Raw genomic sequence first — 22,950 nt, 5'->3', positions numbered from 1 at the left:
TCTTTATTTTCACTCATCGGGTGTTTAGAACTGAATCATTTGTCCCTTCCTCTTCTTGTCGCCGCCCAATTCGAAGTGCTTGCATCGCTTCAGGGGAGTCTGTTTCCGGAACTTACACTCGGTACATTCCATTCGCAGGACAATTTTCTTGGTTGTCTTAGCCTGGAGGGCAAGACGGGGTTAGTGAGGAGGGTTGAAGGGGGTTTTGTTGGGGTATAATTGGGATATTTACCTTCTTCCGGAAGATGGGTTTCGTCTGTCCACCGAATCCCTGCTGCTTTCTGTCGTAACGACGTCTGCCCTGGGATGCTCTCCTCTCCTTGGACTTCTTGTACTGTGTCACCTTGTGGAGCTTGTGGCACTTGCACTTTTTGCAGAAAGTGCGCCTCTGTTTGGGAACGTTCACCTGGAAAATAGCAAGAAAATCAGTTGCATATCCTAACCTCACTTTTGTTTATCAGGCAGGAAAACACAGATGAATTGGGGTTTTCATAAGGATTTCAGGTTGCCCAGAAAGGTTGGGTGGTACAGAAGTTTTTTTGTTGGGAGATGATGGGATATTTACCATTTTTCCAAGGGTTTTTCACCGTGAAATCACTGTGACATCCACGTTTCCACAGAAGTTTTGATGTAAAAGGTTGGAAAAATGGCCGCCGGAAATGAAATTGACAGTGGTGAATGTGCGAGTGGTGGGAGAGTTTGATGGTGAATTTTGTGTGGATGGTGGGGAAATCTCATATTATAGTCTCGAAACCCTCTTATTGAACTCATGAGATTTTACAGGAGCCCCCAGGAGGTATGGAAAAATTCCTGGAAAATACCTTAGGATGTTGGCTATCGATCTGTATACCAAGAATATAGAAAAGATGGTTATGATCAGAGAAAAAATTAATTAAAAGACCCGGCACGGCTGGAGGGGACTTTTTCGCTGGGTACGCCATCTTTAGTAAGTGTGGAAGGTGCTCAGTCGTGTTTTAGCTTTCGACGAGATCACTTGGTTTTGGAGAAAAAAAAAGAAGAGTAGCAAGAGCTGTACCAGCTGAAAATTTTTGCTCTTTTTCAACTAAAAGTATTAATTTAATAGCAACGCAAAAGTGGTCAAAAGTCCACATAATACAAAGTTTAAAAAAAAAAGTACATAAAGGAATATCCCTTGAGAAGTTACAAATAAAAAAGTTACTCCACAACAAACATGAGTTCAACAGAGAATAATAGCGAAGTCGCGGTGGAAAATGTGACGACAAATGAAAAAGCCGCCGAAGCCAAGGAAATCAAAGGCACAAAAAGGCCGGCAGAAGTGAGTTTTTCATATAAATTTTACTTTACTATCCCTCCCCGTAGATTTTTTAGATTTTTAAGTTTATTTTCGTACAAAAAAAATGTATTTTTGCTGCGGAAAAGTCGCTTTTGTGCGTGAAAATGTGATTTCTGTCGAGTAGGCCATGACTTTTCCCTGGTGAAAATGTGCTACTGCGTCTGCTTCATAAATTTTCAAACGCACTCAGAAATTTTCCCTCCAAAAATCCACAAGAAAAAAATATTCAGCAAATTCAGGTGAAAAAAGTGCCCCCTTTTCGGTTGTACTTTGCACGAAGCCGGCCGGTTTTTTTTTTTGTTTGAAAAATTTAAGGTAAGCGTCGCTTCAGTCAAATATTCAAAAGCCGCGCGTCCCCCTTTGCGTGCCTCACGCGTATGCTTCATCTGCTCACCGAAAGGTACTTCTCCCTCCCAATCTGCCCAGAAAGTGACATCAATGGATTAATCAACAGTGTTTTGGGAAAAATTCCCAAATGACCTTGGTGGAAAACATTTTTTATTTGTCCCAATCTCGCAAAGCTTTTGAGAATTTTCAATGGAGGAACATGAAGGCAAAAAAAAAAGAAACATGGCGTCGATGCCGCGCGCGTTTCTTTGGCCCAAAGATTCCTTGCGGCATGTGCTTCAAACGCTTCACCGCAAAAAGGAAAGCTTGATGCATCAAATGCATTGTGTTACGCTTGGGAAAAACCTCTCTTCCTCCTCCTCCTTCTCTTTCCCAAAAGAAAAATCCCAAACTATAGATAGAAAAATCTCTTTTTTCAAGAGTCGATGGGCAAGAATTAGGACAATTTTGTGTTCCAATTTGCTGGCTTTTGAGGGGGGGCCTTTTGTATGTGAAGAGAGAAAAGGCTAAAAAAGAGTGGGAGAGAGAATGGGCGAGGGATAGTGTATGAGAGAGAAATAGAGAGGTATGAGTCGCGGAATGAGTGTATTTATTGTTGTATGGTTTAGTTGAATGGACTCACGAGAGGGGGAGACTTATAGAAGGGACAGAGAGAGAGAAATAGCATGTTTTTCCTCTCATTTTGGCTTGGCGTCATTTTCCATCACATTCTCTCACGGCGGGATCAGAGCGGGTGGATACACCAAAGAGTGGGGAGGACGTTAAGAAAATCAGGGAGATGGTTTTCCCTTCAGCACCAAGTTAAGGTGCATTTTCCCATATACCATCCTCTTAGGGGGCACTCTAGACAAAATCCATAGCACAATCCATATCACAAAAACCCGGGAAAAGCATGTGGTCAGCTTTGGCTATTGATTTTCAATTGATCGCGTTAAAAATCGATATCGAATCAAAGATAATCCGCAGCTTAGTTTGATTAGTTCTATTGAAGATAAGAGATAGCAATAAAGACAACAAAAACAACCTACAATTGAATGTCAAATGTATATGCATGTTTTTGAATATTTAAATTGAATATAAACCACTCTGGAGCGTAAGCTTTGTTAAGTGTTTGTGAAAAGTTTGTTAAAAGAATGAATCAATGGCTTATAGTAATGCCCTAGACACACTTACGACTTAAGCAGAGAGACGACTTAGTGGAAAGTGATAGAAATGTAGTTTGACGATTATTTCTAATAAAATTACGCTAAGCCGTCTCTCGGTTAATCCTCAGGTCTGTAAAGGCCCTTAGAGTAAGGGCCTAGACAGAGCTGAGGATTAGCCAAGAGACAGCTTAGCGTAATTATATTAGAAATAATGGTTAAACTACATTTCCATCATTTTCCACTAAGTCGCTTCTCTGCTTAACACTAAACCTACGGACCAAAGCGCCGGAAAAGAGCAAAAAATTAAAATTTAAACACTGATAAATATATTACATGCATATTTTAAGAAATTCATTAAGTTTCATAGCGACATTGTACCATTTAAATATATGTTAATTTTAAACCGGTCAATTTTACCGGGTCTTGGTAGGTTTAGTGTTAAGTCGTAAGGGTGTCTAGGGCATAAGATTCGGAACAACTCGCAAATGGAAAACTTTACAGGAGAATGATTTCAAGCTGAGGGTATTAAATGGGCCAAGTAATAGAGTACTCGTTTTACGATGCAAATGTCCCGGGTTCGAATCCCCTTTAGATCACCAGGAATTGTAATTGTATTTATCTTCCCAATACAAAGCCATGGTTTTCAAAGAAATAGACAGGCAATTTATAATGTTCTGTGATGTGGGTCACTCTGCCCAAGTTCGTGATGTTATTGCTATTTGTATAAATGTAAAATCGTCTGAATCCCTTATAAAAATTGGATATTTTATTAAATGTAACAGTATAATGTTGTAGTCTTGAGATTAAGGCTTTATGGCCTTCTTGGAGTAACCGGTGGCGTGACTATCTGTCGAGCCGTTCCGGAGCTCAGTATGTTCTGGGGACTGGTGCTCTGAGTTTCAAAGAAAGAGAGAATACCTCCTTCGGTACACCGAGGAAAGGGCTTTCTGTGAGTCCCCGTCTCCTGGCACCTTGCTAAGCAAGGGCCTAGGAGGGTGGACAAGCCACTGGAAGTGGCTCGGCGGGGTCGCGTTTCCGGTGCTCCTTGCATGCCTCACGAGAGTCTTAAAGTTGGCTATTATAAGTCTGCGGTCTTTAATGGGCTATAAGTCAATAAGACCTTATAGGTAAGGTGGGATAAAAAAAACAGCCATGGTTGCGTCTGCCGCTACCTTATCATAACCGGCCACACAAGACAAAAGGCAGAAACCCGTGGTGTAGGGGGAACTGGGGCAGTAGTAAACTGGGGTAGTTGTAAACACTGTGATTTTTTTCAATAATTTTAAGACTCCGGAGGATAAAACCCATAAGCATTCATAGATACCATGGAGATGTATGTCCACAGATGAATTGGTCAATATAATCCTAATACTTTAAAAATAAAAATCATTTTTCCTGAAAATGTTGATATTTCAATTATTTTGGTCATTTGGATTTCCACCTGGAAATTAAAAATTGTGTAGAATAATCGAAATGTAGCAATACCAGTTCTTTCCTACATCTTTTAGGATTATATTTATGCATTTACTAGAGAAATTGGGATTCACATTATTTCAAAAGAATTAATAATTGGTCAGAAAACAGCATTTGGGGTAGATGTAACCAGGCAATTTCAATTTCACAAAATGAGTAGAAAAGAGCGGGAAATTTACCTTCATGCGAAATATCTATAATTCATAGATTACGAAAAAAATTGGTGGTGCTGTGTTCAATAAAAAGTCACATGATGACAAAATATGGGGAAACTCCATTGAAAAATGTCTTTGATGTGCATGCTTTTACTTTTTTTGCTATTTTAATTATTCTTTGTAAAAAGTGTAGTGATTTTTTGAAAAAGAAACAGTCTTTATATATCTCTTAAGTAATTAAAATAATCGAAAGTGGTGCAAAGTTAATTTAACGGGTGGGAAAAAAGGTGTTTACATCCTCCCCAGAAAGTGGTTACTTCTACCCCAGGTATTTTGTGAAAAGAGAAAAATGCACAGGGACACAAATTTTATTTTTATGGAAAACTCAATTGTTTTCCAACATCCGCATTACCCTCGACGAATTGCCTATACCCAAGGGTAAAACATGAGCTAAGAAATATTTTCCAAAAAATCACGGTGTCCTTGGAAAATCACCTCAAATTCGCATCTATCGAAAATGGTTACATGTGCCCCAGTCTCCCCTATTGACCGTATAAGCTAGCATATAATAATCGAGCTTCAAATGCAGATCATTAATAAATATAAAATACATAATAAGTATGAGACTTAAAAAGAAGAAAAGTATTTGATTTTATTTGGTAAGGCAAGGGAAGGAGACAGAACAACACTGAGAGATCCGAAAAATTTAAAATAACATTCGAGAAATGTTAATTTTACCCTGCATTATTGATCCGAAATCGGTGTAAATATTATGCTTTTTAGGTGTATTATGAGTTAGTTACCCTTTTTCATGTTAATTTTACACAACATTAAAAAATGTTGATATATTTTTACATCTAAAAAGTGTTAAATTTACGAGGAAAAAAGTTAATCGCACTCCCTTTTTTTCTCAGTGAAGGCACAGGAATGGGATTAAGTGGCAACGGGCTTCAACGAAGTTGTTGTTCGAGTTTAATTTTTCTGCAGTTGATTTCACGGGGTATTAGAAAACAATAATATACGCTGTAATATTGACAGGGAAGGTAGAAGGTGTTAGAGATAGAGAAAAACTGGGGTAGTAGTAAACCCTTAATCTGAAAACTGCTTTAGATAGGGATCGGTCTCAAACTTATTCATTAAGTATTTTCCAAGAATCTTAGTAATAAAAATATTAAATTTAAACCATGCGACTAAACTTCAGGTCTGAAGAAACCTTACACGGGCTTCAAACCTAAGTCTTAATTACAAAATTTTGGAAAACAAAGTAGAAATTGAAATATTTTTTTTTATTATTTATTTAACTCAATACCAATAAGCTCCGCCCCTCTTACATGGTTTGAAAAATTAAGATCGAAGAAAAAAAATACAAAATCAGAAAATACTAACAAAGAAGAAAAAAAAACAAATTTAACCTTACCCAGTCTGGTAGAATCTAGCGAAGCCGATCAAAGAAAATCGAATAAAATTGATTAATATGTAGGTGATACCTTCAAGAACTAAACCCCTACTCTGAAGACCGCTTTAAGACGGGAACTTGGTCCAAGGTCTTCAAGTTTTTTGAAATATCAAAACATTAGATTTTAATTCGGAATACTGTTCCAAATTAGCCAAGTAAAACAAATACTTTAGGTTTCAGTATAGGGTTTACCTGGAGTAGATTGGGATACAGGCTTAGCCATATGGCTTAACCTTACCAAACAAGATTTTTTTAGGAGATTTTGTTCTTGGACAGGATTGTTAATGAGAAATTACCCATCAGTTTTTGAAAAATCAATAATATTGTTTGTTATTTGAGATTTTAAGACCTTCGGGAATTGGGCTAAACTTAGTCCAAATAGCGTTTAATAAACAAGACAAGGATATCTCTTCTGGATACTTAATATTCTCTCTTCATACTAGAACTAGAATTCAAGAACTAGATTTAAAATGCTTTCCATAGGTTAGGATGGACGTCTAAAATTTAATAACGTTCAAAACGTACGGAGAAACCTAATAATTGGACATATACGGTTTTGATACTAAAGTTTTGACTATTTTCCAAAAGTCTAGAATTTCTAAACAATTTCAGTGATTTTTCAAAGTGTGATTAAGATGAATCAATTGCGTTTGCTTTTGATGATGATTGACACCAAGACGGCGGTGGACACAATTTTGTTTCATACTTCTGAAGCATTTGTTTGTAAATAAATCTTATCTAAATCAATCAAGCTGCTTTTAAACCTCAACTAGAAATCCCAATTAAAATAATCCAACCTAGCTCTGTTGATTTCAAAAATGAAAACTAGTGTTCATTGAAAACGATGGAAAATGCGTGTGAAATTGTCGCTTTACTATTGGTATTTGTTGGGAAAATTGGCGCGTGAAAAGCGTGACTTGTGTCTATCATAATAAATACCTTTTTCTCAACTAAGCTCTATAGTAATTAAAAACATTACGATGTACTTTTATTGTAAATCGCTGTTTAGGCATGTGTGTTGCGTGTACTGAATTTTGTATGATGATATTGGGGATTCAGGCAGCAACCTATCCCCATGGGGATATCGTTATTAGGGATAAAAGATGGTTTTTGATTTTATAGCCGGTTCCAAAATCTTGAAGATTATGGCATTTTCTTTCGAGTTCTTGGAATAGGTATCTTCTTTTGACATCCTAGTAATCCATAATGTAGTAAGTTGCTAGAGAGAGGGAGAGATAGAGATAAGCCGGTGGAAGGTCAAAGGATAGATGTTTACTGATAAAAAAGAGAGGTAGGAAAACTAAAAGAGAAAGAGAGAGAGAGGACTTTTAAATATTTCAAATGATGCTTTTTGGAAAATTACATTTTTTTTTTGCTATTGTGAAAAACAATTTGATATAGTCTGTGCTATATATATATTACGATGAAAAATAACGTTGAACAAGCAATCTCTGAGGTGCACGCTTTCTTTCGTTTTGTCTCTTTTCAACTTGATAAATTCATGGTTTGTTTGGTTAAAATGAAGCCTGTCTCGACATTTCAATTGTCTCTCTCCCACATTTATTCTATTTTATAGAAGATTAAGCAATATTCTCAGTGTGTAAGAGTGAATAGATGGGAAGATAATATAGAAAGTATTATTTCAGAAGGTAATAAGTAAGAGAGAATTTAAGTGTGTATTGTTGGATTTTTTTCAATTATACTTCTTTCATTCTCCATTCTAAACAAAATTTGGATGGAAAAGAATATTTTTGGTACTAAAATCTAAAATGGTATGTGTATAGTGTCTATGATAGAGAATTTTTAGAACTAGAAGCGTCATGTAAGAGAGTTACCAAAGCCGCCGTTTGCATCTATCTCTTTCTGTCGTGTGCGGTTTTTGTATGGGTGATGTCCACACAAAATGCATCACGTGTTCTTTGCTTGTGGAACATCCAACCATTCAGCAGTTACCATGTGGAATGAGTTTACTTCTTTGCGGTAGATTTTCCCTTTCTCTTTCGGTTTCTCGGGTAGCATATTACGCGGGAATTGGAGTAGAAAAAGGATGGATACTGCGTAATAATTGGATGGTGTGTGTATGCGTTAAATCGCAATAAATTGGGATTTTTTTTGTCCCCTCTTACATTTTCATTTCCCAAGTGCCTTGAAAATACCACTCGACTAGGTGATAGAGCAACCTAGTCCGGGGATGAGGGAGATGGATATGGGTAACGCTTTGGTTTTTAGGTGGCTTCTGTTTCCCCTTCCTAGACCACATCTATATATACATAGATGTGCCCTGGTTGTATTTGCTAGAAAGAGAGATGCATAATTTCTAGGGAGAATCTGTAGGATTTAAGTCCCGCCCCTCTATCATCATGATTCACAACCACAGAGTGAGGCATTTTCGAAAAGAAAAAAAGTAAAACTGAGGGAGAGGATTTTTATATAAATGGGGGAAGATACAGTATGTACGGACGTTACGTATACCAAATAATTTTTTTTTTATGTTGCGCTTCATGCTTCTACAAGAGGAAGTTGAAAGATGAGGGTGAGAAATTTCAGTCGAATTGCGAAACTATATTTTCGAAAAAGAAAACTACTTGCACTTTGAAAAAGAGGGGAATGTGTAGACAACGGAAATTAGGCAACGTTTGCAGGGCAAAAGAAAATCAATGTATGATGGCAAGTTTGAAAATCAGCACAAAACCCGAGAAAACCCATTTAACGATTAATTTAGAATGTACTCATAAGAGGAGTCGTGTTCAACAGAAGCCATTATATGTTATATGTGAAAAACAAGTATATTTAGAGTAATAGGAAGATTTAGGAGAGATGGTATAGTGTATTGGGAGAAAAGGTGGGGGTCATGAGATAGAAAGCTATTTCATCACTTAGAGATTATGAGTATGGGGGAGATTGTATGAGGGAGATAGAACTCTTGATGCTCTTCCACACTCATGTATCGCATACAGAGATACAAAAGTGTAGTAAGAACCAGTGGTGTAACGAGGAAAGAAGTTACCGGCATGCGCAATTCATAAATTTTACACGACATGACGCTGCCTTTTCTACTTACTACGCGTCCATTTTCATTTTATTTATGTTTTTTATTCGTTCTCTTTTGTTAGCATCATTCGTATTGGGCTTCTTCTCCAACAGAGAAAAAAAATAACGAAGAAAAAAGAGCTTCACGAAAGCTTGATTGTATGTAGTATTAGTTGGGGATGTATGTATATGAAATGATTGCGTGTCAATTGGTGTGAATGTGGTAAAGTGAAGCCACTAATGTTGCCAACAAATACATTGTAAATTTAGTGTGAAAATTCGTTGGAGAAAAGCATTAGAAAGAGACAGAAGATGTATTTGAGACTCTTCGTTCAATAACTCAGATCAAGAGAAGATCTCATTCTGGCGTTACTTTGTTCAACGGAAAAATTTTCATATAGACTTTCTACATGGTTGCTTTCTCAAGACTATTTCTCATACCATTTTATCTTGGGAGAATATTATTATTATTATTTTTTTTTAAAGATGGAATAGCTTGATGAGGTTTCCTCATGTATCTCTCTACCAAATGACACATTCACTCAATGAATCCCATTAACTTATTAATTTTATAATGTTTTATTGAAAAATACCAAGAAATTTAGATCTTTATATATATTAAATTCACTGAAAGCGGTTCCTAATGAATGATTATGCGAATGGTATGAAAAGGAAAAGCGCGTTGTGTAGAGAGAGAGGTTAGGTAACCCGGTGAAGAGGCATTCTCGAAACATCCGAATGTATATGTGTGTTCATGTTGAAATATACACATGGGTTATTTGAAAGTTTAGCAGTTGTATGAAGCATCCTTAACTTCTTAAAATATAAAGCTGCGTACCACCTGGATGGTTCGACGAATTTTAATTGATGCTCATGTAATGCTGTAACTGGCAAATTGAATGATTATGGTATGAGGAAAACTTACAAAGGCTTCCACCTTTTTTTAAAGAATTTTGACTGCATAGAATTTCTTCTGGCATAAGGCACACGTTTTTATCGCATGATTGTATGTGAGTGGTTTAATATAGGATCATCAGACACAATGTGGATGATTTTCAGCTGCTATATCAATATTTTGAGTGGAAGAGGGAAATGTGAGGTATGGTCAGAGGAAGCGTTACTTAAATGTGCGGTTTCACACATCCGAATATGATATTTTTAATATAAGACGAAAGTATCCAGAGATGGATTGTTGTTTTTAATGCCCCATCTTCTATTTTAAGGTCCTTGATTTGTAAATTAAAAAAAAAACACTAAAAATTAAGTATTTCCTTTCTAAAGAATACATCTCATTACGATGATTTTCAGGAAAAACCCGTAGAAGCGAAAAAGTCGAAAAAGGAGGAGAATGGTGGAGGCGAGGATGAGGAGGAGGTCGAGGATGAGGGTGAGGAGGTTGAAGCTGAGGATGAGGAGTACGACCTTCCCTATGGTGAAGAAGATGTTGACGGCGAAGGTTAGTATATTTGTTGTCTAATCCAAATATTCCACATGGTGGACATGATGGAAAAGCAAAACCCAAGGGGAGATTATATTGGTCAAATGTGTACACTACCTTCGATATTTCTTCCATAAAAGATTTATCTGAATTTTCTATGGGGGGAACACTTCTACAATCTATATTGGCGAAAGGATTCCACTGCTGGATGGTAGGGGATGTTTCAGAAGATTTTCAGTCTGATGGAATGTAACAGAAGATGGACGGAAACACTGAACCTTTCTTGATTTTTTTTTTGATTGGGGATGGATAAAACTCCTGGACGACGGAAAACCGAATGGGAACTGGGGTGGGATCCTTGAATCTACAGAAGTTGGGTCTTGGGGCCGATTAGATGACTTTGGCTGAATGTGGACAGCAACAAACTGTAGAACATCTCAACAGCTTTCATCCAGTCTTCTTCGGAAGGAACCGTAGAGAGGAAGAATTGCCATCAAACTGGAGACCTCTCTATGAGTGCTCTACCAACTAACTGCCCTGTACAGAGGGGGACAGCATCGGGAACAATAATAATAATTTAAAATAATATAGGGCACTCAATGGGTCAAGTGGTAGAGCACTCGCTCTATGATGCAAATGTCCCGGGTTCGAATCGCCTTTAGGTCACCAGGAATTTTTCTGGTGCTAAAGGTGTTCGGATTGCATCCAGTGAGCTTCACTGCACTTGATTCCACGGGCATGGGACTGACAACCTCATCCCGTACAAGAAAAAATAATAATGCGTGTCTAGAAATCCCCTTGCGGGAAGGCCTTGTTCCATTATGGAATGTTGTGCCAGCATTATTATTATTATTATTAACGTTCCAAGGGTAAAGTCATTAGCGTGCGTTGCGAATCAAGGTCCCTATCTCACTCTAGTATGATGTTTACGGTCTTCGTATATGTTAACTAGCTAACATGAGATCTCGTGAAAACGGCAAGAGTATCAGTTCACTCGAGCATCACTCGAAAGAAGACACTGTCACCTGTGACAAAACTTCATTAAATGCACCGTCTTTGCCTAAAACAGGGGAACAGAAGAAGTATCTACATTACCGGAAAACGCTTCTGAACGGTCTACAGTAAACTTAGCAGATTCTTTCACTACGGGATATAAATATAAAATACAAGCACGATTGCCAAAAGTCAGGCAGAATAGTCAGAACGGGTGCCCCCATAACTCAATGCGGGAGGAGTCGCCTAGATAGGGAGCGGTCCTCAAACCACTAACAAAATACCCTTGGGTTTACAAACCAAGTTGAACACATCCAAACGCTATTACAGTAGACTGTCTCAAATTCAGGTATTTGAGATCAAAATGTCACCCGAATTCGAGAGAAATTCGGGCGACAAATTTTTTGAAATGCAACGATTCTCTATTCGTCTGCATACACTTATTGAGTTTACATACTCATTGTATTGTAAATTGTGCAAGCCCGAGGTTACAGGCCTTCTTACGCAGAAGACACCGGTTTTTGGGGTGGTTCTCGCTTTAGTATTCAGTAAAGGCTTCTCGTAGACGCAAAGATGCCGGTACGTACCTGTATAGATATTTCGAAACAAACTACAGTAGAGTCTCTCAAATTCGAATGACGTTTGGGTTCAAAATGTCATTTGTGGGGTTATGTTAAAAAATTTCTATTCTGGATGAATGAAAATCATATTTATGAGCTTCTTCCTGAATGTTTACATACATTATGATCGTGTAAAATGGAAAAGAAGTGTGTTACCACTAAGACTTGTGAGAAAGTACGGGAATTTTATGCAAAGTACTATTTATTTTAACATAATGTGTGTTTGTCCGTTGTACCCTGCCTCATGCGGAACAGGGGATTTGATGTCGGCACTGATGTGACCCGTTTTTGTGCAAGACATATTTAATATTTTAAAGCCTCGACACTATTAATAAGAGTTTCCTACACTCTCGATGAACATTCGATAATAACCTATGTGACCGAGCTATTCTTCGCATCTGATAGTGAAAACGTTACGAAGGCTATCTGTGACTTTCCACAGTTGTGTCAGGTATGTTTGTGATCTTGGTCCCCGTGATCACATCTCAGAGCTCTCCGAGCATCGTAACGTATTGGTGGGTTGTGATCTCCCATCACTTTTCCGTCTGAGAGCAGTATCATTCCTTTTTCGTTTGATTATTTCTTTGAGACCGCAATACTTAGCTTCACTCCTGATTGCTGGAGGCTCAGCCAGAATTCGGGGACTCTTGGTTCCCAGAGCTAACTCGAATCAGATTTCTCATGTGCTCCTTTATCAATGGGGTAGTAATGTTTAATTCACTTCCTCCAAGTGCCAGACTAACTATTGACGGAATAGAGGCATACTTCCAGTCTCAGTTTAACTAGACATTTTGGCGAACCCTATTTGTTTGTGATTAATAAATAATAATAATAATTCCCTATCCGCCACATGGGACGCGCCCGATGCGTAGCCCAAGAGAACATAGACAAAGGGGATGCTCAACATTGGATGCCCAATCCCATCAAATATTGCACCATCAAAGTTAAGACGTGAGGCAGCTGCAATAAGGGAGTTCACAAACTGAAGGGAACACGCAAATTCCCTGCTGCACACTGAGCTTCTGAATTTGCCAAGCCGCAGACTGAAGTCGAGGAGGCCACCCCGGGATCGTCGATCCTTTTATCACGGGTGTGGACTTCTGCCTGGAGCAGAGATGGAAGGAGATCTGGATTAACGCTGTACCAATAAATGGTCACTTGATTCAGGATCCGACGTCTCGGGTTCCGGGCTTCGACTTGCACCGTCGAGAATGGGCAATGTTGAATAGATTTCGCACTACACAAGGAAGATGTGCCTACCTGCTTCACAAATAAGGAATGACCGATTCCCCTGAATGTGACTGCGGTAGTGTACAAACGACGAATCACATCGTGAACGACTGTCCCAGAAGAGGCTTTGTGGGGCTCATGGCTACCAAAAAAATCTAGATTTAAATCTATGACAACTCAGGAAGACTTATTGTTTCTGTTTTGTAATTTGTCTTATAAATGTATTTGTTGTTTTGTTTTGTCATACGAAAGAAGAAGAAGAACATTGTTGAGTTGAAAAATCTGGCGAGGGGAGGATTGGCAAATTGATCGAGTTTTTCACTGAAGGTACAGCAAGGAACGTTTCAGTCGTCCTTCAAATTTCAAAGGTCACCAGGCCACAAGTAACCGAAAAGTCCGACTGTCGTTTCTGAACTTCTTTAGAATGTGTTTTTTTTTGGGAATATGCAGGGGTAGGGCTATTAAAAGACCAGAAGCGCCTATCTCCGACCGTTTGGCTTCTGTGTTTGCTTCTCGGATTAAAAGTATGTTCCTGTTCTAATTGTGTACACCTCTCCGGACCATTATATCCCCTTGGCAGATATTCTTCAATGTTCACTTAATACTAAGATTGATACACATCATCTAATGTTTTTTTTTATTTGTTTTCCCCCGCGTACCTATAATTCCTCATACTACAATTGGTTGCATTTGAAATCAAATGCACAGATGATGAGGATGAGGAAGAGATTGATGGTGAGGACGAAGAGGACGATGCGTAATGGCCTCGATTTAGCAAAAAAAAGGCTAAGTGCAGTGACTGAACGAACACAATTAATATATATAGACTATTTTATCTCTCGACTACTGTGAGTGCAGTGTGTTGTATAATTTTGAATTACAATTTCTGACGAGGATAAAATGAGGAGGAAAAAAAGAAATTTGTAAAGGGAGACACAAGCATCCATCAGGAATCAACAGCAACAGATCATCTGACAAAAAAAAAACAATTAAATTCATTATGAGGAAAAGTAAAGAAAAAGAGTTACAGCAGGATTTTCTTTAAATGTAATTGATTATATAAAAAAAAGCAAAGATACTAAAGTAATCGGTAGTTCTGTCGATTTTTTTTTTGTAGATGAGTAATTTAAAGAAAAAACTTAGTGGAAAATGTCAAATTTGTTTTTAATTTGAAAGAATGATAAAAATAGAATGAATGTAATTAAAAAGAAAAAAAATAGGGAGAAAAATAAGAAAGTCACGAAGATCACACAAGACACCATCATCGAAAAAAAAGGGATGAGAAAAGTAATTAAGAGTGAAGAGAGTAAATGAATGTTGTGAGATGCCAGTACATGAACAGCAGATCATCTCCTGCCCGCCCACCCAAGAAAAAGAAAAATTTTAACGCAAAATCATGGGTATTTAGTAATTGTAAAACACAAGTTCTATCAAATAAGATTGACATAGAATTCACTGAGAATATCTTACAACAGTTTTAGTGTGACTATCACGAAGGTAATTTTTATTTTTCAAATTTTTTTTTGTCTACACAAATCTCAAATTTTCTGTTTTTTGATCATTTCTTATCACTCCTAGAAAAAAAAACAATAAAAAAAGAAACTAGATTCTCTTTGACGAGGAAACAATCTGAGAAACTCAAGCAAAAAAATAGATTAAAAAGGTTATTTTTAATTCTTTTTTTTATACAAAAAACCTTACTTATAAAAATATTTTAAAAGGAACAATAAATTGTAAAAAAGAAATGGTGTTTTTTCATTATTTAGGAAATATGGTTTGTTTTTGTTTTGTTTTTATTTTCTTTTTTAAGAATCTCGGTCGGTGTCGAAATGTGTCGTATTGTGATTCGAAAGGGGGTGGCTAACTGCTGGATTGTACGGTGTTTCAGTGTTTAACCATTAAAGGTGGGATCATTCTAAATGGTGACTTGTTTTTAGATTGTGCTAAATAATCCTATATATTTCATTCATGGCGAATGAAGTGCAAGTAGTAGGAAATGAAATCCACCCACCTGACAACATTGAAATACTTTTCTTCAGCTTATTCACATTATCATTTCTCTATGATGGAATTATGTAAAACTTACAATGTAGAACCCAATCTACTATAGATAACAACCAAAATGTTTCTAACATCCTTTGAAGAGAATGAAAGAAAAAATCTAAAAATCGGTCGTGCATTTTGCGAAGGTGAATGTGGGAAGTGAAATAGCAAAAGAGGGATGGTTCAATGAGAATATTTGCAAAAAAAAAAAGAGTAATTTAGTGGTAATATTTAAATTAATTGCATATAAAGGATAAAAAAAAATAAACATTAATTTGTAACGATTGCATAAGAAATATTCCATCTCATTTTGTGTGCAAGAAAAAGAAACTAAAAAAAAACATTATGTTAAGTATCAAATCATTGTATTGGACAATTGTATAGAATTAAAAAAAAAACCTTACTTGAATAGATCACTTTGACGTTTTGAAAAGAAAAAAACAAGAGTTTTAAAGATAGAAACCACATTTTAAAAGGTAAATTAATAAGTAAATCTAATAAATGTACAAACTGTTTTATTTTACTAATTAAAGAAAAGGTATTTAATTTAAAGGAAAACTTATATATCATTTGGTATGAAAATTGTGATTTTTTTTCCATTAACACATAATGACAACGTGGAATTAGTTTTGTTTTGTAACCATTTGACGTTTCTGGTAAGGGGACCCTCTGGTTGTCACTCTTACGAAGTTACGAAAACATGTTTACGAAACAAAGGTTATTGTATGTTGCTCATGGATCTTATTGAATAAACATGTGCATAAAGACCCAAACACAATGTAGCAGTGTGGCGTTGTCAGTTTTTGACATTGTCAGAATGACCAGAAAATAGAACAACTTCTGATTCAAAGCTGTGGAAGTTGTGGAACGTCTGGTTCCTTAAACTTTAAAGAAAAGACGAAGGGGAAAAGAAGAAACAAAGTTGTATACCTTTGTTCTCTGAATGGTTTCCCGTCTTTTGGTTCGGGTAAGAACGCGTTGATCTCTCCATCTCTCACAACGCTTAACCATCAACTTATGCAGATCTTTACAGATATGTAAAGTTCGATGTCCTTAGTGTGTATAGGTAAGAGCGATCATATGTTAGACCACTTATGATCGCTTAGAACATCACTTTCCTGTTAACAGTTCATCGAGAAAAACCCGTTAAAGTGTGGCTTAAATAAATCGAAGAATCGATTCGATACCAATAAAATTTTTGATGAGGATCGATGAGTATCTGATGGTCTAACGGGATCGAAAATTTTTTCTCGAAACAAATTCGAGGACGAATCTCAAACTTTGCGTAGACATTCCCAGTTATCAAAATTAGACGTTCCAGAAATTGTGATGGTACCGGCCTCACACTTCTCTTCAGCATTTCTGAATTTCTTAGTTGATAGGGTTGATACTCCCAAGAACTGATACTTTACTTTACAACCATACGCTATGTGGTACCTTTCGAACAAACACGTACGAGGGTAAAACGAACACCTACTGACACCTTAAGAACTTGTATCATGGCTTATTGACACCCTTCCAGTAACTAGGATAAGAACTTTGAACACTTCTAGGAAAAGGAAAAAAAGAGAAAAGATGGTATCCTTGCGGTTCATCAGTTTCGTTAAATAAATTTCAATATTTTGACGAAAGTGCTAATAGAGATTCCCGGTCGAAGAGGTGTTTTCTTCACCCTAAAAGACTTCTAGTGTTTCTAGTTATCATCATTCGCATAAATCTAATACAAATCTCTTAATTCGGCCACACTTGTCAGTCTTTTTTTTGTAGAAAGCGTGGCGTGACGTGCAGTTGTGTAATTCCTTTGGGAAAGGAATTTGCGTAAATTAGGATATTTTCTCATGTTAAAAACCTATTTAATTTAGTAATATTTATTGGGTAGGTTTGTTGATCGTTTGACTGAACTCCTTGGGAGACGATCAAGCTATGTCCTGAGTCAGGATAAAGAGATGTATAACTTGGTAGGTTGAGAGAAATTCAATATGGCGATAGGATGAAGCTTATTAATTAAATTACTGGTTCTAAACTTGTGAAATAGCTTGAGGTTGATGAAAGCAAACGGAGGTCGTTCCAGTTAAAGTAAGAACTGAATTATCGGATAGAACTCACCGGAATAACCTAAATAATATTGCAAACGTAGTAGGATATTTGAGCCTAGAGGAATTGGGGGGAGAAAGCCCGTCTTGATGAAGACCTTTCTAAACCGAGGGTACCAATCACTATTTAACTGGGGTTTGTGACTGTGCTCTGTGAAGCTGCTTATAACGCATAATGGCGGCTAACCTCAAGTTACGATATCCCTATAATTCCTAGTTATTCTGAAACTGTTAATATCCGAATCGGCTCGTTAGTCGGTCTTCACCAGTATGCGAGGAGGACGCCAGATTCGTGATTCTTTCTGGGAAAGCTATCGATGAAAATGCTCCATCATGTTGTGGTACAGGCTTGTATCAATTCTTGCTAAAAATGTTCTAAAAGAAAGGTGCCACCTACCCTAACAAACAAATAAATATTTTCTCAGCCCACTGAAGAAGACCCATACCAAGCCAAGGGTTGAAAGCTTTGGAGAAAGAACAGATTCTTTTAATTTGAAAAGAGGAATACCCTTCTGACGAACACCGGAAGAATTGAGAGCATAAAGTTCCCCGTCAGACTCCAAAAGAAAGGAGGTGCCACCTACCTTTCAACTTACCTTAATGAACGATTGACACTAACAAAAACTTTGAGCACTCGCACTCGCTTATAGAATTACTAAAATTTATGGGTTCACCCGTAGACTGGGTCAACAATTGTCGAATATGCTATACACAAAGCATACCAGATATTCCCAAAAGCTACAGAAAAGGAAACTGTCTTAATAGCCCTCGAACCAAATAGTTAGGAACAGATGGCTAAGTATAGAACACCCTCCACTTTTTAGATCATGATGGGACTTTTCAGTTCTAGTATTCTGAAGAGCATCATGGTTATAGAACTTGTTTGAATACTAAGGTCCTTGTTTCGCCGGAAGTGAAATTGTGACTAGAACTGTACTGTCTTGGGTTAATCTAGTAAGGCCTTTATGTAACTAGTGGTATAATTGTTGCTGGGGGATTGGATAACAGGAGATGCTGTCTTTCAACTGAAAATTTTCACATGTGGGCACAAATCCGGGTCACTGTCGACCGATTGAGATAAGCCTTGGTCCACATAAGGAATCTTTTAAGGCAGAAGCTCAGCTACACTGGTCTTGCAAGAGGTTTTGCCTTTAAATTGAACTATTTGATGAATCTGTAGATCAGGCCAGTCTTAAACTGTGGAAGTAATTATTTCTATCTGATTTTGTCAAATGTCTTCCTCCTGGTAGTGACCAAAACTTGTGGACATGGAAGCCTCTCAATGGTTCAAGAAGCAATGTAGGGCGGTTCGGAAACATCAAAAGACGATTTGGTATGATAATTCTCGATGTTTTGTGTGACAATAATGGAGTGATTCTAACAACCCTGCACTTGTATGTTCGTCCGTTTTCTTCTGCTTTATGTTAAGTAAAGGGCTACCAAATGTGACCCGTTTCTGAGCTTTTTTGTTTATATACAAGATTGAATCCTTTGCCAAAACCTCTCAAGACTACTCTTTAGTCCTGATCCTAATGAACGTTGATACTGAATGTGGCTCGGTTGGTATATTAAACTCTCTTTGTATCAAGAAATTGAAGATTTGATGTGGCACCCAATGAACATTTTGAAGTAAAGTTACCGTAGACGCCACACTGAAAATTCTAGCATTCTGAGGTTATGAGCTAGTTTTTACAAAGGATGTTTCCTTGAGATTTCATCTTTAATCCTTTCGTTTCCATCTTTAATCGCGAAAAAATGTTCTTCTTTATTTTACTTTTACGGCTGTCGGAAAAATGTTCTTAAATCTTGTACAGTTTGACATCTGTCAAAAACTGCGATAACGCCAAACTAATATACACTGTGTTTCTCAAGCCATTGACATAGAATCATCAAAAGTAAAAGTATTAATAAATATTTAATGAAAACGCGGTTTATTTTAGAAACACCAATCGGCGTTTTCATTAGGTTTCTCCTAAATACGGAACATTTTTCTTCTCATTGGAAAATAAAGGAAATTTTTGCAAAGAAAATTGACTAATGGCAATAAACATCATTTTTCTTTTCTAAATGTTTTATTTCAAGAATCAAAGAACAAAGTGGATATATATTGTGAAAAAAAATGCAAAACTACTCATAGAAAATGAATAAAAAAGAATAACATAAAAGTAGTTTATAAGACCGTTTTTATTAAATTACACAAGAAAGACAGACATAAAGCTGACAAAGGCATTTCAATTGCAAAAGTCAGCGAAAAAGAAATGAGGAAAATAAAGGATTATTGAAGAGAAAAAATTGTCATATGTGTATTTGAACTTTTTTCATTCACATAGTTATACAGTATATTGAAAAAAATACATAGTGGTGAGAATTTATAATGTAAAATGTAGTTTCACAAGAGATTCACATTTTCCCACATTTTTTTCCTTAATTCTGTCGAAGTGTACTAAAATTAGATAAAAACAGCAATTCTCTAGAATTGGTACTTCGTCGTGTGTTCTTAAGGTTAAGGGTTTAACCTTATAAAAGTAATCTAAGGCGGAAAATTATATGAAAATATCCTCGTTTGTTTCTTCCGAATTTTATGAATTTATAGGTTGTCCTTTCAAATACATCGACATGACTTTCCGTGTAAATATTTTGGGTATTTCCGGGAAAAAAATTGAAAGTACCATCCGTATGTAAAGCCCTCTTTCAGTTTCTTTTCCTTTTTGAAACACAAATCATCCCCATAATTTTACAAAAAAAAGATTTTTGTGGTAACCATTTTCAAGGATAAAAGAGCATAGAAGGGGTAAATTTGACAAAAAAAAACTGAGAAAAACTTTAAAAAAAAAAATAAGAAATAAAAATATAGACAATGGAAGATTTACTTCTGAACTCAGGAGAGAAAATAAATAATTTGGAAAATGTTTCCCACACGCTTTCTTTTCCATTCCATCAATTAATTGGTGTAGCACATAAATGTCCATAGTTGAGGTGTGTTTTTATATTTTATAATCAAAGCGTCACCACCTGATTCCACCCTGGAACACTCATCCATCCCTGGTGTGAAGAGACGCGGGAATTTTCCGGCACGCAGCTGTATGTGCACCAATCACCTTCAGGCAGTCAGCAGAGCCGGACAAAGGTAGGGCGAGGAAGTACAGCTGCTTTTATGGCTTCCTCCTCAAATACCTCACACTTTTTACATGGGATAGAGCGATAGAAGCATCGAGAGAGGCATTGAAAAATATGCATTGTGGAAGCAGATTTTTTGCTTCCACATTTTCTGAGCGATGTTGTTTGTTAAATGCTTATTCTTGGATTTTATCCAAGAATAAAGAATCTTTTATCCAAGAATAAATAAGTAAAAATTCATTTATCAAAAAGAATGGAGCTATTTTTATGATTTACCAGTGCCCAATATACAGCGTAAATATTTTTAGTACATGACTGTTCTAAATCAAATCAAGGTGTAGGGGAAAGTACTCTCCCTTCGAAAGTTCATGCTTTCGAATTATGTGAATTTCCTTTTAGTTTTCTTAAGAGACTTACAGATTTCTATTAAATATTAGTTGCTTTATCATTAATTGTTGATAATTCCGTGACAATTTAGTGTAAATCTCTTACGAAAAACAAAAGAAATTCACATTATTCGAAGGCATGAACGTTCGAAGGGAGAGCACTTTCTCGACTTTCCCCTATATTTGATTTTAGCTTTAATTTTTGCATGAAATATGAATAAGAATAGTAAAAATGATTGTAATGCTGATTTACTTACACAACCAATATTAAATTGATCAAAGTTACTAAAAAATTTATTAGTACTCAATTTAGAGTTGTTTTTTTAAATCAATAAAATCATAAATTTTGCTATAAGGAATTTAAAGAGTTACTACATTTTCCTTACAAATAATTTGATTCAATGCAGTAAATAATATTATGTCGATTGGTAGAGTATAGAAACATAATCACAAGCATCTCACTTGCCGGAAGGCCTGATTCCTCTATGATAGATAGTATATCCTGACAAGTTTATTATTCTTTACTAATTTTGTGTTCGTTGGTCAAAATTTAATATTATCCTAAATTAAATATTTTTGATTAACTAATTTTTAAGTATTTAATTTTTTTGCAAAGGACTCGAAGTATATCCTCTCGATTTTTCCACTTCATTTAAGTTTTTTTTTATTTATTGTTTATGAATTAAACTATCCATGAAATTGATTAAGAAGGAATAAAGAAATGTCTTGCCCAAGTTTGTGCATTTTTTTGTACCTCCAATTCTTTATACTCTATCATTTTTGTTCTAATTTCAGTTTTTTAAGTATAGCAATATTTATATATTTACGTAACGTATAATTAAATATTCTCCCATCACTTTATTTGATTGACAAGAGCTTGAAAGCATTTAATTTTAAATTTTAGTCAATTTACAGAACGCGATGGAATTTAAATATTTTATAAGATTTAAATTTTAAATACACAACATGCTAAAATTAAACCAAAGATATTGCACATGTTGTTAAAAGCGATAGAAACGCTTCAATTTCTGAATGTGAAACCTCTAAAGTCTAAAATGTAGTACATGCTTTTGATTTAAAGATGAATGAATCGCACTTCCACGATTTGATTGGCATTTTGACGATTTGACGATTTCTTTATTATTACAGAATTAGATAGAGATTTTTGTGCATTTTAAAAATCCGGTTTTATCTAGAAAAGTTTGAACTGAAGATTTTCTGTAGTTTCAGATTTTCCAAACCCTTGTTTGCTCCATAAATTTCGTTTCCAAGATTTGCTTATAAAAATCAGTAAAAGAATAAAATTTCCGCAATGCAATGCGCTATGCACATGCACAACTCAGATAATGATAATAAGAAAGATGATAATTAATCACAAAAACTAACTTCTTTTAATAATAATTTATTAAAAAATGTTATTGAATTAATCTATGTAGAGACAATGTGTCGCATTTGTCAAGTCTCCAGAAATTCTAAGTGTAATAGTGGTGTTTTCTATAAGAATCAGAGTCGCGTATTGCGCTAAAAGAATATAGTTTTTCCTCAAAATATTCAAGTTTCTTTTTAAAAATCTACAAATTATTTTTCGTTGTGTTTTATAAAGTACAATTGAATAAAGAAGCTTTTTTTAAAATTCGATAAAGTAGCTCTAACGCTGTCTTCAGACTAAATCCTTAGCACAGTTCCGGAACGTCTAATAATTTTTCAATCTATATCAAGCATATCAAGTAAATTGCTATAAATGTACAATATTCAGTAGGGGAGACTGGGGCAAAGACGCAAATCGAAAAATTCAAAATTACAAATCTCCAATTACAAGCTTCCATAGACCTTCTTCAAAGTCGTAAGTTTCTGAGCATTCGAACAAGGAATTTAAAAATAAAAAAATATTGAAATTTTAAGGCCTGTTTTTGAAATATTTTCCTTACAAGAGATATCAATTATTACCTGTTTATTTTCCAAAATTGATGCACTGGTGAATATTTTTAAATGATTCAGATTCTTTAAATAGGAAACCGCTATCCATTATATCACTTTCCAAAGATTATGTTCTCCAGAAATCCTTTTATTAAAAATGGCCACTTGGGGTAAAAAGTAACAAAAGGTAT

General features: G+C 35.9%; 2 protein-coding genes across 2 annotated transcripts; one reads left to right on the top strand and one right to left on the bottom strand.

The window, feature by feature from the left end:
* Positions 1–2: 2 nt before the first annotated feature.
* LOC129806667 (60S ribosomal protein L44) lies at positions 3–674 on the bottom strand. Its single transcript, XM_055855430.1, has 3 exons — positions 566–674; positions 233–406; positions 3–162 (listed from the first exon to the last, which is right to left on the bottom strand). Exons 1-3 carry the CDS (start codon positions 566–568, stop codon positions 25–27), a joined length of 315 nt encoding a protein of 104 aa, XP_055711405.1. The 5' UTR covers positions 569–674; the 3' UTR covers positions 3–24.
* A 261-nt stretch (positions 675–935) lies between these two features.
* LOC129806668 (prothymosin alpha-A-like) lies at positions 936–14,948 on the top strand. Its single transcript, XM_055855431.1, has 3 exons — positions 936–1,297; positions 10,231–10,378; positions 13,912–14,948. The coding sequence occupies exons 1-3, from the start codon at positions 1,193–1,195 to the stop codon at positions 13,962–13,964; spliced, it is 306 nt and encodes a 101-aa protein (XP_055711406.1). The 5' UTR covers positions 936–1,192; the 3' UTR covers positions 13,965–14,948.
* The last annotated feature ends 8,002 nt before the right edge of the window (positions 14,949–22,950 follow it).

The sequence above is a fragment of the Phlebotomus papatasi genome, chromosome 3, assembly GCF_024763615.1.
Source record: "Phlebotomus papatasi isolate M1 chromosome 3, Ppap_2.1, whole genome shotgun sequence".
NCBI lineage: Eukaryota > Metazoa > Arthropoda > Insecta > Diptera > Psychodidae > Phlebotomus > Phlebotomus papatasi.
Note: the sequence above shows the minus strand (reverse complement) of the source record. Positions and strands in the feature narration are given on the sequence as shown.